Source organism: Prinia subflava, chromosome 10, assembly GCF_021018805.1.
Source record: "Prinia subflava isolate CZ2003 ecotype Zambia chromosome 10, Cam_Psub_1.2, whole genome shotgun sequence".
In the NCBI taxonomy this organism is placed as follows: Eukaryota; Metazoa; Chordata; class Aves; order Passeriformes; family Cisticolidae; genus Prinia; species Prinia subflava.
In genome coordinates, this window is record NC_086256.1 from 30,827,442 (window position 1) to 30,843,232 (window position 15,791).

Below are 15,791 nucleotides of genomic sequence, written 5' to 3' on the forward strand. Positions count from 1 at the left end.
AACTATATTGCTCACAGATTTATCCAGTCTAGTCTGGAAAATCTTCAAGGATGGAGATGACCCAGCACTGCAGACTGCCTGCTCCTCTGCCCTGAAGGGGGAAGACGATTTTCTGTAGATCCATAATCTGCACAATGCTTCTAATTCACTTCTATATAGCACATCCATTCTTCCACTGCCTGTATGCTGTTCAGTTTGGATTTTTTGGGGGAGAGAGGGTTTTTTGGGGGAGTGTTGTTGTTGGGTGGTTTTCTTTGTTGCTTTGGTTTGGTTTTTTGTTTGTTCATTTTTAGGTGTTTCTTTTTGGTTTTGTTTGTTGGTTTTGGTTTTTTTGGTGGTTGGGTGGGGTTTTTTGATTGTTTTTTGTTGTTTTTGATTTTTTGTTGCTTTTTGTTTGTTTGTTTGTTTGTTTGTTTTGGGGTTTTTTGGGTTTTGTTTTGTTTTGTTTTTATTTAATCTGAGCAACATCAGGAGTTCCTTGCTTAGCCAAGATAGTCTCCTGATATATCTGCCTGTTCTCCTGAGTGTCAGGAGAGATCCTCCTTGTGTCTGGAATGCTTTCCAGTAACAAGGCAATCTTTGGATGAACCCGTTCTTGTGAGGGTTTTTTTGTTAAAGAGAGCCTATCTGGCACCGAAATGAAAATTCAATCAGGAAATTCATAACATCAAGTATAAAACAGGCACTTAAAAGTGCAGTTCTTCAGAGAAGTCTTTATCAGCATAACTTCACTAAGAGCTTCAATAATATTTCTACTGTTTAAAAGTTTTTAAAAACATTTTTAAAGGAATACCACGAGTTTTAGCTTGCTGTGTTCAATCAAACTGTTTGTTATTATAATACAAAAGGGTACAGAGTTTTACCATCTCAGAGAGAGAGAGCATCTGTTTTTTCTCCATTAAGATTCAGATGAAATTGAACCCTTCAAGCTTTGAAAGTTAAGTTTGTATTGTGTTCACATATCATATTTCCACACTGACAGTGGAAACTCAGCATACTCTGCTTCACACCGCAGTGTCACAGGCCCTGCTCTCGCTCTGTTTTGCTTAAGAACACATGAGAAACAAGGTGGTGGTTCAGTGCAGTGTGGGACTCATGAAGATGTGAGGAGGTAATGAGAAATGTGTGAGTTTCCCAGATGGTGAGCGATCAACGCTTCCTGCCCTACCCAACAGCAGACACAGGAAGCATCACCCTCAGCACCCAGAAGTCGCTGTACTGCAAATTTTTCTCCTTTTTTTTTTCTTCTTCTTCATCCAAGTGTCAGCCAGTCTGGCTGAGAACTAAAAGTCCCCTGATTTCACAGAAATTCAACAGTAATTTATTTCAGATAGAAAGCCCCAGAAAGAAAACAATCAGATTTCTGATAAACTGTATAAGCTTTTTACAGTCTAATTAAAAAACGGTCTTAAGAAAGAGGGAATTACTGGATATGCACGTCAGTGAAATGTGCTTTAGTATGGTGAGGAAATACACATCTAATTCCTTGTACTGTGATATAAACACAACCCTTAATGCCAACAACATTTGCCATAAAATATTGATAATATTTTCCTGTAAAGTCAAGTCACGAAAATTTGAAAATATGCCACAGAGAAAATAATAACCATAAGAACAATTTTATTCAGCCAAGTTTCAAATCAAAGGCTTCCAGTAGGTAAGGGCAACTTCCAACAGCCACATGAAGCAGCCAGAGAGGTTAGGGACACAACTAAAGTCACAGAGCTGAGAGCACAGCATCCATAGAAACATTTTGATGTTGAGACAGACAAAGGAAAGACCTGTTGTCATCTCTTTACAGAGCCAGTAGGCCTACAAGAATGGATACAGGGACAGGACTGTATTTTAATCCCCATATGATTCATATAAGAGGGAAAACATTATGTGCTCTCCACAGGGCCTTCAAGAGCTCCTGACAGGTTTCTCCTTCACTGCCGTGGTACAGAAAAGCCCCCAAAATCCCACAAGGTCCCTTCAGAAGCTAGGGGAAACCCTACCAAAAAAAAACCCCCAAAAACCCACCCCCCCAACCCCCCCCAAACAACAAAAAACCACAAACAAACAAACAAACAAAAACAACCACAAAAAACAACAACAAAAAACGAACAAACAAACAAAAAACAAAAAAAAAACCCCACCAAAACAAACACCACCAAAAAAAAAAAAAAAAAGCTAAAAGAATTCTGCAGATACTTCAGAGACAGACAGGGCAATTTTGGGCTGAACTGGAATTTTGCAGGAGTGTTTCTGAGTTGCCATTTTATAGTGAGGAAGTGAAAGAGCTAAAAACAGATTTCAGGAAAGCTCTGATCCCTTGTCCTTCAGAGTCAGGTCTCATAGTCCCAACGTCACAAGACTCTCTTAGGTGGTCAATAATTGTTCAAAGTTTAGCTTGTGGCATTCCTTGAAGTAAGCTGGCATTAGGCTCCACTTATGTTTCAAATCTAGAACTCCTCTTGTGTTTTGAGGAGATTGATGCCATTCAGCCCTACTCATGCTCTACTGGTTGCAAAATTAGAACTCATTGAATTTATTAGGAACAAAAGCTAACATGGTAAACATCTTAAAAAAAAAAAAAAAAGCCCTCAAAAAGATCCAATTCTCAGTCAAATCAGTCCAACACAAAAAATGAGTCCACTAAAACCAGTACCAAGATCTGCATCTTGGTGGCTTCACAATTTCTTTCCAGAAAACTGCTTGTAACAGAAATTAATTCAAAAATAATTTATGATGGTTACCATTACTTTGTTATGGACTGACTACATAATATGGGAGAAAATGTTAACATTTCAAAATAATATCACTGCAGCTCAAATGCACCATCCCTTTTTTTTTTTTTAAATGCACACTGCTTCCTCTCCCACAGAAACTAGTTTCTATTTCCCTTCAGTGCTAGAGAGATGGATTATCAGTAGTTGATTTCTTTAGGCCACATAAGAGACAGACGCATTTCAAAGAAATCACTCGTTTTCACAACAGAGTTAACCCTCAGCTGTGTGACGGGCAAGAGGAGTGCTGCAGTGGGGACTGACTGGCCACTCCAGCTCAGCACAGATGTGGCCAGATTAACTCCAGGGAAGTTTGTGTTCAACAGCAAGAGTGCAGCAAAGCTGAAAATTTGCCACACGTGGAAGGCAACAACTTGCATAAGCTGAAACAGAACATTCAGAAACAAAGTGTGGCTGAAATGGAGAATGAGTGAGGGTAAGGCCAGACAAGAGGGACCAAAAAAAAAAAAAAAAAACCCAAAAAAGAGGAAGTCAGAAGGAGAAGCTTGAAATAATTTTGATCAGCAAATGGGACTTGGAGTTCATGGAACTTTTTGCCCTCTTTGCTTTAACCAGACTTGTCCAGTGTTGTAACCTTGGAAATATTCTCACTTTTTTTTCTCTTATACATTACCAAGTGCTCTCCAGAAAGAAGATAAAAATATGCACAGAAACAGGTTGAATATCAGCAAATATTTGTAAACATCTTCTGTGCACATAAAATTGGATTAATTAATCATCACAAATGGACAAGAGATCTGGAAAAGAGTAGAAACCAGCTAGTGACAGCCAGCTATGCTGCTGCTCCTGCAAAAAGTTTTCCTCTGTCCTTGTACTGGACAGAATCAACTGAGACAATGCCAGCCTTAGGTTAAAGAGGGTTTTGCATCAAATAATGGGATCATTCTAATAAGCCCTAAAACTGTAAGGATTAAAATATATTTTTTGCAATTTCCTGTATTAATAGGAAACAAAGAATAATTAATAAGTGAGAAAGAATTTCAAGTAGCAATTGGCCATCATGCATGAAATAGAGAAAAGTATTATATTGGTAGATTAAGGTTGTGGGAGATGAAAAAGGCAGGTCTGTTACCAATCATCCCATGATGAAACTGAAAGAAATCCAGAGAATTAGGAAGGAAGAAGCTATGTTAAAAGCTTTCTAATGGGTCAGGACATGACTGTTCCTCATAGTATTACGTAAAATCCCACCAGACATTTCTGTCTACTGAAAACAAGGATAGTGATCCTGAATATCAATGAATGCATATGGGTTTGAAGCATTGTATTTTTAGAGTTTAAAGTTGAAAATAAGTAGCACTGTCATCACTAGAAATGTCAAGTGAGAGTATTAAGTACAACAGAATAATGAAAACTGCAGGGAACCCACATCTAATCCACCTGTGGGGCCTAAAGTAAGATTTAGCAAAGAATTTTTAACTTAGGAAATTCCATGCAGGTATCTCCCTGCTTTTTCTGTGGTCTGTAGAAGCAGAATGTTGCTCCAGCAATAAAAAACCCCTTCTTGCCAGCCCTATGAATATTACAGTTCCTCTTTTCCCTCTCACTTCAGTTGTACACGTACCTAAGTCTCGTACACGGTTTTTCCCATTGTTGAGACTGAGAAACTTGCACCGGGCTCATCAAGTAAGACCTTAAAGATGAGTAGGCTTGCATAGAAAGAGTCAACCACCACTGGTCTCCTCCACTAAATAAAGAACCTAGAAAGCAATCCAAGTATAGTGTCACCTGGAAAACAATTCAAATGCTATGGGACAGCAGCATTACCCTAATGCAAATGACAAAACCACTATTTTTTCTTTACTCAAGACAATATTTATTGCAAGAAGGTGAAGTGCAATGACTCAGCAGCATAAGAATTCCTTTCTACAGGACGGTCTGACTCAACACCTGTTATGTGCATTGATAGGTTTAATAAGTCCCAAAGATAGACAGTAATTTCATTTTAAATGGGGAAAAGGCATTTCTCATCTTGTAAATGAACCATCAACAGTCCATCATTGACAACAGGTACAAAAAAAGTAAACTATCCTATTCTTCAACACTGTCCCTCATACTCATGGAACTTCACTGGTGGATTACTTATAATTACCAGCTGCTGTGAGTTCACGACATTGCCCCACTTTTAGCCCAAGGCCACAGAGTTCTGGGAGATGAGAAATCATTTTCCCTTTTGTTTTTTACTCTTTTGTTGCCCTTCTCTGAGAAGGGTTTGGATACAGCATCTCTCTGACCTTCCCAGCAACGGAACCTCGCACTGAGGACAGCTCCTAACTGAGGGAACGCGATGAGAACCCAGCAGGTTAGATACAAAAACAAATCCGGCACCGATAACATCTCTTCCTTCCTTTTGCGCCCTGTTCAGGGGCGTAAGAGCAGTCAGTAAATACCTCTGCCTCTGCACAAAGGGCAGTGTTCACCTGATAACGTGGAGATAAATATTTCCTGCAGACACATTTGTGTCACTGCCAGCACTCAGGGGACCGGCAGCCTGCTGTGGTTGAAACCACCCTGATGCTGACGGTCTGTCCTTGCAGATCTGTCTGCAGCCGGCTCTGAGGCTCCCAGCCCTTCGCACCACAGCTCCTGAGGAAGCCAGGGATGTGTCAGCAGCTGTCACCATCATATGCAGCCCTGCACACATCATTCACAAGCTATTTATAAATAATCAAAGTTGCACACGTTATTTAGTAAAAAGAACCCCAAACACACCAACTTTGAAACATCACAGAAAAAAGAACCTAAGTAAACAAGCAGAACTTGGGATGCTCAGGGGCCAGATGAAGTATTTCAAAATCCAAATCACCATCTTGGGCAGGTAAATAGAGACTTACACTTAATTCTTTGTCTTGCTTTATATCCATGGGTGCTTTTGTGCAGTGGAACTCAAGTATGTACAAACAACTCACACCCCCCTCAAACAGTTTGTAACATTCACACTGTGTTCACAACAACAGCTCTAACCTAATTAATTTATACATGCCAACTCACTCAAAATTAGGGATGTATTCCTGAAATATGGAGTTGTGCTTCCAAAGAACTCAACTTTCAAAAAATTACACCAAATTAAAAAAGTTCTTGCTGCTTCAAACCCCCTTCCTGAGAAAATCACTTCTAAATATGTTCACACGTGTCTAAACAAAACTGTCTAAGGTAATATTCCAGTTTGAAGACTAACAGGGGACTTGCAAATAGGTTGTTGCATATGGAACTTTATTACTGGAGTATCTTAAAGTACCTTTTCCTTGTCTTCTGCTGACCCTGCCTAACCAACTGAAAAGTATGAAATTGCAGGACACAGACATGCAACAAGTGAATTTTGTCAAGAAAAAACTGCAATATTTGCAGCTCTGTTGATCAAGCCAAAAAATACTTCTGACTTGCAAGTACCTATCAGAAAGGGACAAGAATTCAAAGTTCTAGAGAGTTTTGGTGTTTTTTTTGGTAACAGACACATGGTGACACATAACAACCCCAAAGCAATTCAGCCTCATCTGAATTAACCTCAACCACGAGACATCGCTGTCTGTTTTCTTTCTCAAAAAAGACTCACGTCACTGAGCACTGAAAGGGGAACTTCCAGAGTTTGTGATGAGGATACATGATAAACAGCTCTGCTCACACCAGCTCGCGGGGCTGCCTGCGTCAATAAAAGGCAGCAGCAGCGGCTGGGAGCTGTCACTTGGGGCTGGAGGATCATCGTGGCCAAGGGCACTTCAGTTAATAAAGCCAAAGAAAATGCCAGGATTCTTTTTGTCCCACAACAACATGACTGAATTAAATGGAAAAGAAGATTGCAAGCTTGCAGAAGGCAAAGTCCATAAAAAGAAGCAGAGAGCTTTGTAAGTATATACAACTTAGTATAAAATTTAATGCATTAGAAGTGAAAATAACACTACTAATCTTGGAGATTAAGAATTAGCACTGTGGTTCAGGCTAAAGGAACAAAACCTGCTCAAAGTCCAGGACTGCAACATCATTAAAAAAAGCTTGAGCAGAAGCATATTAATTAATTGATTACTTTAAGTAGTCAGAAACAGAATATGAATACAGTAGGGGTCTCAGTCTTTTTAAAAAAAATTACTTGGGTATGTAAGTTCCCAGACTTTGGTCATAGGATGGAGTTGTCTGTGTTTGAAACTTTGAAGAAAATTTAAATTGAAGTGCATCTGCAATTCTAATGGATTTTAAAATGTCTGTTCATTGTTTCAGTGGTGCAGATCTCAAAAGTTATTTGAAGTGCATGGTGCCACATATTGAATCAGGGATCAAGACTTCCAACTCTAGAAATGTCATGTAAGTACAGAAATGCACCAAGTTATAAAATACAAACATAGATTACTGTATAGTAAATTACTTCATTTCTAAACCACTTCTAGAACATATATTGTAAAAAGATGTAGAATTTCCAAAATGCAAGAGGTGAACATAAGTAATTAGAAACTACTTGTGGAGTTAAGGATTTTTAATTAGTGATTTGATAGGTTTGCATCAAACAGTGAGGGAGAAGAGACTTCAGTTAAATCCATTCTTATTGTAACTGTTCTCTAAAGTTTACATGCAAAAATACTTCTCACTTGAATGAGGACTTGGGGTATTGCAACTCTTCTTGCAAAAATATGGAAACAGAAATAGAGGTACAAAATAATTTTATCATAGTTACAGTAAAAGGCTATTTTCCTGGGAACAGAATTCAAGATAACATCATAGCTCCACAGGAGTTTCCATCTCTGATTATTTTTCTCAACAAGGGCTGTCTCCAGGATCTCAGATTATGACAAAGCCATAAATTTAGTAAAATACCTGGCACATATTCCTGGAATATAATAATAAATTATAAAATTTGTCTCCTTCAGACATACAAAAAACCTCCATTGCTTTTTGCCTAAAGCTTTTTCTTTTTCTTGTCACCTTAGGCTTTCTGCAGAGGAAGTTATTCAGTGGTCACAGTCTTTGGAAAAGCTCTTGGCCAGCCAAAGTAAGTCTGTTGCTTCATATGACTTTGTTCTTACTCTGAGGACAAAGTTTTATCTAATCTCACTAAACAGGCAAAGCCGTAGCATTGTACAAATATTGTCAGATAATGACACTGCTACAGTTTGGCTTCCAAGTTGAGTTTTGAGGTCTTTTTCCATTTTCACTATAGCAATTAAGCCCCAAATAGCTCATCTTGATCAATCTTCCATCCTTGGATAGTACATCAGTTTAAACTGGAATTTTCTCTCCACTTATATTCTAAGACAATCCATTTAGGAAGGACTAGGATCCATTGTTATAGGGTTAGGACCCAGAGTCTAGATCTAGAAACACTGAACACAATTAGGATGACTCTCATCAGCCTTAATATTAGAATATCTCTAGTACATTGAAGAAGGGAAGAACAGCATATTTTGGCAAGATTTTACATCAGATTTCAATACAATTCCTGCTATTTATTTTCTCCTACCTGGTCACAAGTATCATACAGTAAACGAAGATTTATTTGTGTTGGTTTTAGGTGGTCAAGGTGTCTTTCGGGAGTTTCTGAAGTCAGAGTTCAGTGAGGAAAATATAGAATTCTGGTTGGCTTGTGAGGATTACAAGAGAACCAAGTCTGATCATTTACATGGCAAAGCAGAGAGGATTTACGAGGAATTTGTCCAGTCAGATGCCATTAAGCAGGTATGTATAAAGCCAACCTGTGCAGAGTTAGAAGGGAGAAGTGTGGCTCCACTTCTCACACACACTCAGTGGCATAAGAAGAAGACAGACACACTTTCAGGTCCCATCTTGCATCACAGCTGTCTGCAGCATGACATTATTAGATCTCACAAACAGTCACAGGGAGCAGGCCAGTCCTGGGAGAGCCCCCAGCAGAGTTCAGCAAAGGCCTCAGCAGCTCAGCACATGATGCTCTTCACTGAGCCAGCCCAGCTTGAATTGCTGATGGCGTTTGGAGATTCTTTGTGTTTGCAAGTGGAAGCACCACAGAACAATTTCTGTCTTTTAAAATATGTCAATCTACTGGAAAAGTTAAAGTTCTGTATATTGATCATATTTAAACTGGAGACATTTGACACAGGATTTGTCTTACTAACTGGAGGCTGTTCCTCAAAGTTGAGCTGTATTAATTCTGACTCCAGAACAAACTACATTTCTATAGTGAACAACAATTTTTGTGCCTAAATGGGACACAGGTATTTGATTTCCTCCAATTTACAGTTCTGATATTGAACTATCATAGAGTTCTAAGGCTGCAAATGCACGTTTAGACAAAGAGATATAGAAGGAGACTACACTTAAATGTAAGTTTTTAACTGCATTTTTTTTTTCTACTCCAGATCAATATTGACTATCAGATGAGGGAAGCAACAGCCAAAAAGGCTCAAGACCCAACTCACACAAGTTTTGATGAAGCCCAGAAAACAGTGTACATCCTTATGGAAAGGGATTCATATCCCAGGTTTTTAAAATCCAAATCCTACCTGAACCTTTTGAACCAGCTGCAAACCAATACTTCAAAATAAAGTGTGTGAGGCGTGAAGAGCCGAGTAGACTCTGTCAAATATTCTGTGAAGAGATCTTCCACAGTGGTTGGATCTTGCCTAGGAAAATCTGTCTTGGGAGGAAGAGTATGAGGGAGATGCAAACAGCTCCACAGCCAACAGCATGCAGGATAAAAGCTGATGAGGCTGTCATAAGGGTGGGAGCAGCACAGGGAGAAAAATCTCCTCGTCCCACATGCCATGGAGTCAAGGCAGGATATGGAAACCGATGTTTGACTTGCACTATGGACACTGAACCAAAGAACTGTTGATTGTTAGGAATTGCAAGACTCCCAAGCTGAGCATTGGGAAAAGATTATCAAGTTCACAAGAAAAACTAGGATGACTGACAGTTTGGGGCATAACAAGAAAATGCCAAGACAAGACTGACAACTCTTTTAAAAATCTATGAAGTGTTAATAAATGTGAGTGTGAGCTCCACAATGCTCTTGTGTTATGCAAATATACTCTAAATTTACATATCTTAAAATCTATATTGTTTAAATTATATAAGAATTATATAAGCTGTACTTTTATTATGTTTGTATTCAACAGGCAGGTATGTAGCATCATTGCTGTTTAATTTATTGCAAAATAATAAGTAACTCTTCATTAAAATATGGTTAAAAATAAAGTTTTATAATGGTTTTACATCTTATTTGAAGTGATTTTTCCATTATACTTACTGAAATATTGAAACACACAATTCCTTTCAGTTTCACTGTGCTACTACTTCTCATCTCCATATTCAAATACTAATTATACTGCCACCACTTTTCTCTCTTTTTGCCCATTTTGCACAACCATAATCTGAGTTACCTGGAGCAAGTGATACCGACTTACACATTCTCACAACTCCCAAAAAAGAAAAGTTGTGATTATGCTTGAAATATGTAACAAAGAACAAGAGCACTCCTAAAACTCACTTTTGAGACCTTGTGACATTAGATCTTATAACAAAAACAAGTCAAAGAATGCCTTGGTTTTATGAGTTCCCATCATGAGACACTGCTATCACATGGGTGGCAATACAAGATTTTATCTCACCTTTGCAAATTTTCCATTTTTCCAGAATAACATGAGCTTTGTGAGCCTCTCTCTGTTCTGTACCAAAGGGAGAAGCTATAAATTCAGAGATGTCCCTTCTTGGTGACAACAGACCACATACTTATTGCCAGCCTTTGGGGACTTTGAGACCTCCAGGGGAGAACCAAAATCTGTGTCAGAAGCAAAACCTCTGGAAGGAACATAGAGAAGTGCCAATTTCCACTATCACCTACTGTAGTAGCTGGAAGCCATTGCAAATTACACCTTCCTTTCAAGGCTAACAAATATACAAGAGAAGACCATGGTCTTGCACTATTATTTTTAAGTTATGTGTTCCTGATAGAGTCTGACTTCAAAACCTGAATGCTTCTGGAATAATGTAAACCAGTCTCTGGCTGGCATTCTTACATGAATTAATTTTCCAGGATCACTAGGAATAAAATTGCTGGGAAGTAGGAATAACAACAGGGCCTCCCACACAAGGTGCATCACCATGTTTGCTCTGATACAGTCTACGTGGACTAAATGTCTCTGTTTGCAGAACTTCAAGCTTATAGAAGATAAAAGAGAACTTTGAAATACCAGCTACCCTCTAAATAGGCACTGCATTCAAGTAACATCATTCTTTTGACTGTAAATTCCTTAAATTATTGTGGCCCAAATCTTTCTTTGCTTCCCCTGCGGTTTCACAATTTTGCTATGATTTACTCAAACATCCATATGAAATTTCTGACTAAAATCATATTTCATAGCATTTTAACAGTTTGGATTTTTATTTCCTTTTGAATGGCTTGGTGCTAGCAGAGGAGACTGTCATAGCCATGTCACTTGTATGACACAGTTAGGATAGACCAGAGCTTCTGAGGAGGGAAGAATGGACTTTTGACTTTCTTCCACAAGCATCTATCCCTACTTCATAATTTGGTAGAGTGAGAGAGCAGAATGGTATTTTTTTCTTTGAAGAGAGACTATTTCACTCTTCCCAACCCAAGAACCTTGGCTATTTTCAAGTCTCACACCTTATTTGCAATACAAACCTGATATCAACAGCAAAGGTCAATTGCCCAGATTGTTAACTCCAGAGATACTCCAGCCCACTCGAGCACTCCTGGCAACATGACCACATTTAACCAAGCAAGTAACAGCACAGCAGAAATTCAGGCCTGGCTCTGGGATGCTGGAAGCCCAGGATGATATGTCTGTTGCTATAGCAGGCCTGTCCAAAGTGTTGTTTTAACAAAGTCTGAGGGATCTGGATAACTCAGAGCACACAGTTCAAAGGACTCTGAGCTTTCTGTCACCCTAGGTCCATGTACAAGGTGGGTGCACTCATCTCCCTCCACTCATGTTCAGAAGCAGTCCCAACATCACACATTGGTTTCACAGCTGTGGGTTGGGCCCCTTTTTTAAACTCGATTTCACTTTCCCTCTTTGGAAAAGATATACCATGAGAGAATGGAAATTTGCTGTTCCATTCATTGTCTCTAGAAGAAATGGTTGAATCAGGTTTGCCATCAGCTACAGAGCAGTGCAGGAAAACAGGATGTACTACATGGAAAAGCTTTAAGATTTTACAGTAGTGACTCAGACTTGTCTTTAAGTGTCTTTACGTGTTCTGCCTTACTCCTGAGAAAACCATTTTCATTGTTTGTTAATGTTCCAGTGGAAAAATCAATCACTGTACCATCTTCAGGTATACTTCTGAATTAACTTCTCTCTGCTGGAGTTTTCTTTATGGAAGGACTCAAGAGTCCAGCAGGCCCTCAATGTATGTTTAGAAGACTAGCTTTGACCTCTCCAATTTGGAAAACTTAATTACCTGAAATAGCTAATTTTAATATTATCCTAAATAAAAATATGGTATAGCATAGTGTAAATCTCTCCCACATATTGAACTGTCCACCTATGGAAACACTGTATTATTTTGAACAGTGAAACAGGAAGGAAATTAAAGCTGAGATAGTGATGAACAGTTCAAATTCACCACCACAGACTCCTCAGTGCCACCCATCCCTGCCCACACTCTGAAGCAGCAGGCTTTTCACATGTCACATTCTTGATGGTTGTGAAATGAGTTTGAAAAGAAAAAAATAGATAGTAGAACATGGAAAAATTAGATACTCTCATCTTCCATTCATAGACATGAGTTGGTTGTATCAGTGTGTAATATGTACATATAAAGCTTTTTGAAATTAAATCTTTAGTCATTAAACAGAGGCAGAAATTGAAAAACAAGTTCTTGCTCAATATTAATTGAATGATTAAAACTTGTCTTGGATGTTCAGGAACAAAGTCAGAGGAGACTTAAGGTTATCCACTGGCTTTATTTGGGTAGGTAAATCCTTAAAGATTTTAGTCACTAAAAGGGAATTTACATCAATCAAGAACCAATGTGTCTATTTTGGAAATAAACACATTTTCCCCCATTTCTCAAAACATCCCCAGAAATTACCCTCTTGAAAGACCCCAAAGATGACCAATATTTACATTCTACTGAGCACTTCAATTTATTCAAAGACCACAAGCCTTAAAGCACTTGTCGAAACTAGTTCGGTGACCTGCTGTCACATGGGTCCTTTCACTAATAAAATTAAAAATAGCTTGAGTACAACAGGAAATGAAGAAACGTAAACCTTTCTGGACCACTCTAGTCTTGTGTTCAGAGAGACCAGATTAGCAGTGCTTCTCTTCAAAGTCTGTGACACAGCCAAACTACTGAAGTGGCACCAAGAGCTGCCTACAAACTCGACATCACTGGAGTCACAAGGGGTTTGTTTGGGGTTTTTTTAAGTCACTATGGCCAGAAGATTTCTGCTATTAAAGGGCTACCTTTAAAAATGAAACAAGATAAACACTCTCTGCAAAACATTAATAGCTCAGTAAACCACGATTTCTGTACTACCTCTGAAAAAAGTATGTAATGTATTTACTGTGGTAAATGGTTTGTCAGCCATGAAGGTCAACAAGGCAGCTTTAGATACAGATAAGAGACTCAATATTGAACAGAATTTGACCAGCCATGAGTTTGGGAATATGTTCATTGTTTACACCAGTTTGAGGAAACTGTGGGCATGCACAGGAACTCTCCAGGTGCTGGAACAAACATCTGGAGGAAAGCAGAGCCCTGGACTAACAGTCAAACATTCTGACTTGGCCCACACTATAATCAATAATTTGACACTGAACTATGACAAGACAATGGCATATTCCAAAGGAGAACGTACCTGCAGGGGCTGTAAGAAGCCCTCTTCATTGCTGAGGCTTGGTGGAAGTGTGAATGCAGAGTCACAGAGAGCTCAGGGCACACAGTGCTTTGTATTCAAACCACAGCACATGTCTGGGAAGACTGACTGAAGGGGTAGGGTGGAAGATCCTGTAAAAACTAGTCCAAGCTTCTAATAGAATGATTTCCTCTCCTACTGAGATGGCCACAGAACATCAGGCTCACACAGTGACATCACAGTTTTTAGGAATAAAAAAGGAACAGAAAGGTCACAGAGTACAACTGAGGTCAGGTTCCCAGAAGCGCTATCTAGAGCCCAGTCTGTTCTCACTCGTCAGGACAATGTTTAATAGAGTTTACAGAAATGGATCAATGTAAGATTTTCCATTCTACTGAGAAAACTTAAAGCCATGAATATAGAAATTATTCAAACTCCTCAGGCAGTGACTATTAGCAGGCAATGCCAACTTCTGCCCAGAAACAAAAACCTTTTCATCATCTATATATCTGCAGACAACTTATTGGTTGTTTTGACCCACTGTAAAGAATGAAGGTGTGAACACTGTTCCCTGCATCCATGTGAGCAGAACTTTGTTGCACAGAGAACTTAATCTTTTATGAGGTTATTTTCAAATATATAGCAAGAAAGTTCCCAACAGAATTTGTCAAAACCACCAAGTAAGATGTAATTACAGAAACAGGACCCTTCTATGGAAACACATATGGCTGAACTAAGTGAGAAGCAAGAACATTGATCCATTATTTCTGTACTAAACCCACTCAAGCAGCAATGAGGATGAGTAGCAGGACCACTTTGTGCTCTCCTCAAGGTTAACAAAGACCTCTTAATATTTTACTGCTTTCCCCATGTTTGGGCCTGGATTTCCAGGCACATCCTCGGTGCTCCTCCCAGGACAGTGTGTCAGGAATGAAGCACCAGGCAAGCCCCAGGAAGCAGTGTTCCCACATCCCCAAATGCCAGGGTGTGGGAGCACTGCAGAGGGACGGGGAGCAATATGCATGCAGGGGAGTATGTAGGTAGATGGAAGGAATAGGTGCAACATAGAATGAAACAGACATTACTTCCACACTCACTGCTGCGGGACAGATGTAGGTGAGCAAGACATTTATTGAGCATAATAGCATTGAAATAATTAATATACAGGTGGGAGGGAAAAAACCTGAAGAGAACACAAAAATTAAGAAAGGTGATGCTAGGGGAGTGAGTGTAGGAAAGGAAATGGAAGACTGAGCAAGAACTCCTCTGGGAGAATTATTCTCAGTGATAAGAAAAAATGGTTGCAATCAACATGGTTAACATACATTGTCTAAACTGGCAGCTGAGGGTTAATCCCTAGAAAAAGAACAGGTCTGACCACTGATAAATTCAGCAGAGCTGATATGATACAGCCACTTTCTCAGTTTTGATACTTCTCCATGTCACTGATTTTTTTTCTGGAAAGCATATCCAGCTCAATCACTGAATAAAGCAATCAAGAATTTATTCCTGTGTAGCACATCTCTTCATGATCCTAGGGCTGTTCTGTGCCTTACACCTAGCAGCACAAGGACTCCAAAGGGAAAAGGCCTCATCAGAAGTTACTTGCAGGGCTCAGAGTCCCACCAGGAGCCTTTCAGCCTAAAGGGGACCATTTGTAAACGTGGCACTGCAGTGTCCCACCCAGAGCCTGCACCCACATTCACCCCCCAAGGGCCAGGCTGAGCTGATGGACACGGCAGTTCAGACATTCTCCTCCAGCGTGACACCAGATGACATCTAGTGGCATTTGTATGCAATACGAGGAAGGGTGGAATTTAGGTTAAATCAAGTAATTTTACAGCGCAGCAGCACACCTGGTTAACAACTAAACTACCCACTCTTATGGACTTTAAATGTTCTGTAAAGGGAAGTAGGTGGGTAACTTTCTGGGTATCAAGCTGTAAGTGATGGCAGTGGAAAGAGCTGACACAGAGAAACAGAGAAACACTTTTAAAATTGTTTTTGCAGCCTGCTCCATTTCTTTTTTTTTTTTTTTTTTTTTTTTTTTTTTTTTTTTGAGAGTGGTCAAGGATACAACAAAACATGAAATTAGCAACAAATCCTGCACCTAAATATCCCCCACTGTACAGCATGAGAGGTTTGCAGAAGTATTTTTGCCAGTTTAATAGTAAAAACAAACATAGGGAGAAAACCCCAGGATGAGTGTA

At 39.3% G+C, this 15,791-nt stretch overlaps 1 protein-coding gene and 1 long non-coding RNA gene across 3 annotated transcripts in view; one reads left to right on the plus strand and one right to left on the minus strand.

Moving 5' to 3' along the window:
- The window catches only part of LOC134555293 (uncharacterized), a 120,180-nt gene that overhangs the window by 48,997 nt on the left and 55,392 nt on the right, over positions 1 to 15,791 (minus strand). The gene's annotated exons all lie outside the window — the stretch shown is intronic.
- LOC134555291 (regulator of G-protein signaling 1-like) lies at positions 6,443 to 9,971 on the plus strand. The gene is made up of 5 exons (XM_063406786.1): positions 6,443 to 6,631; positions 7,002 to 7,085; positions 7,706 to 7,767; positions 8,287 to 8,450; positions 9,110 to 9,971. Exons 1-5 carry the CDS (start codon positions 6,528 to 6,530, stop codon positions 9,293 to 9,295), a joined length of 600 nt encoding a protein of 199 aa, XP_063262856.1. The 5' UTR covers positions 6,443 to 6,527; the 3' UTR covers positions 9,296 to 9,971.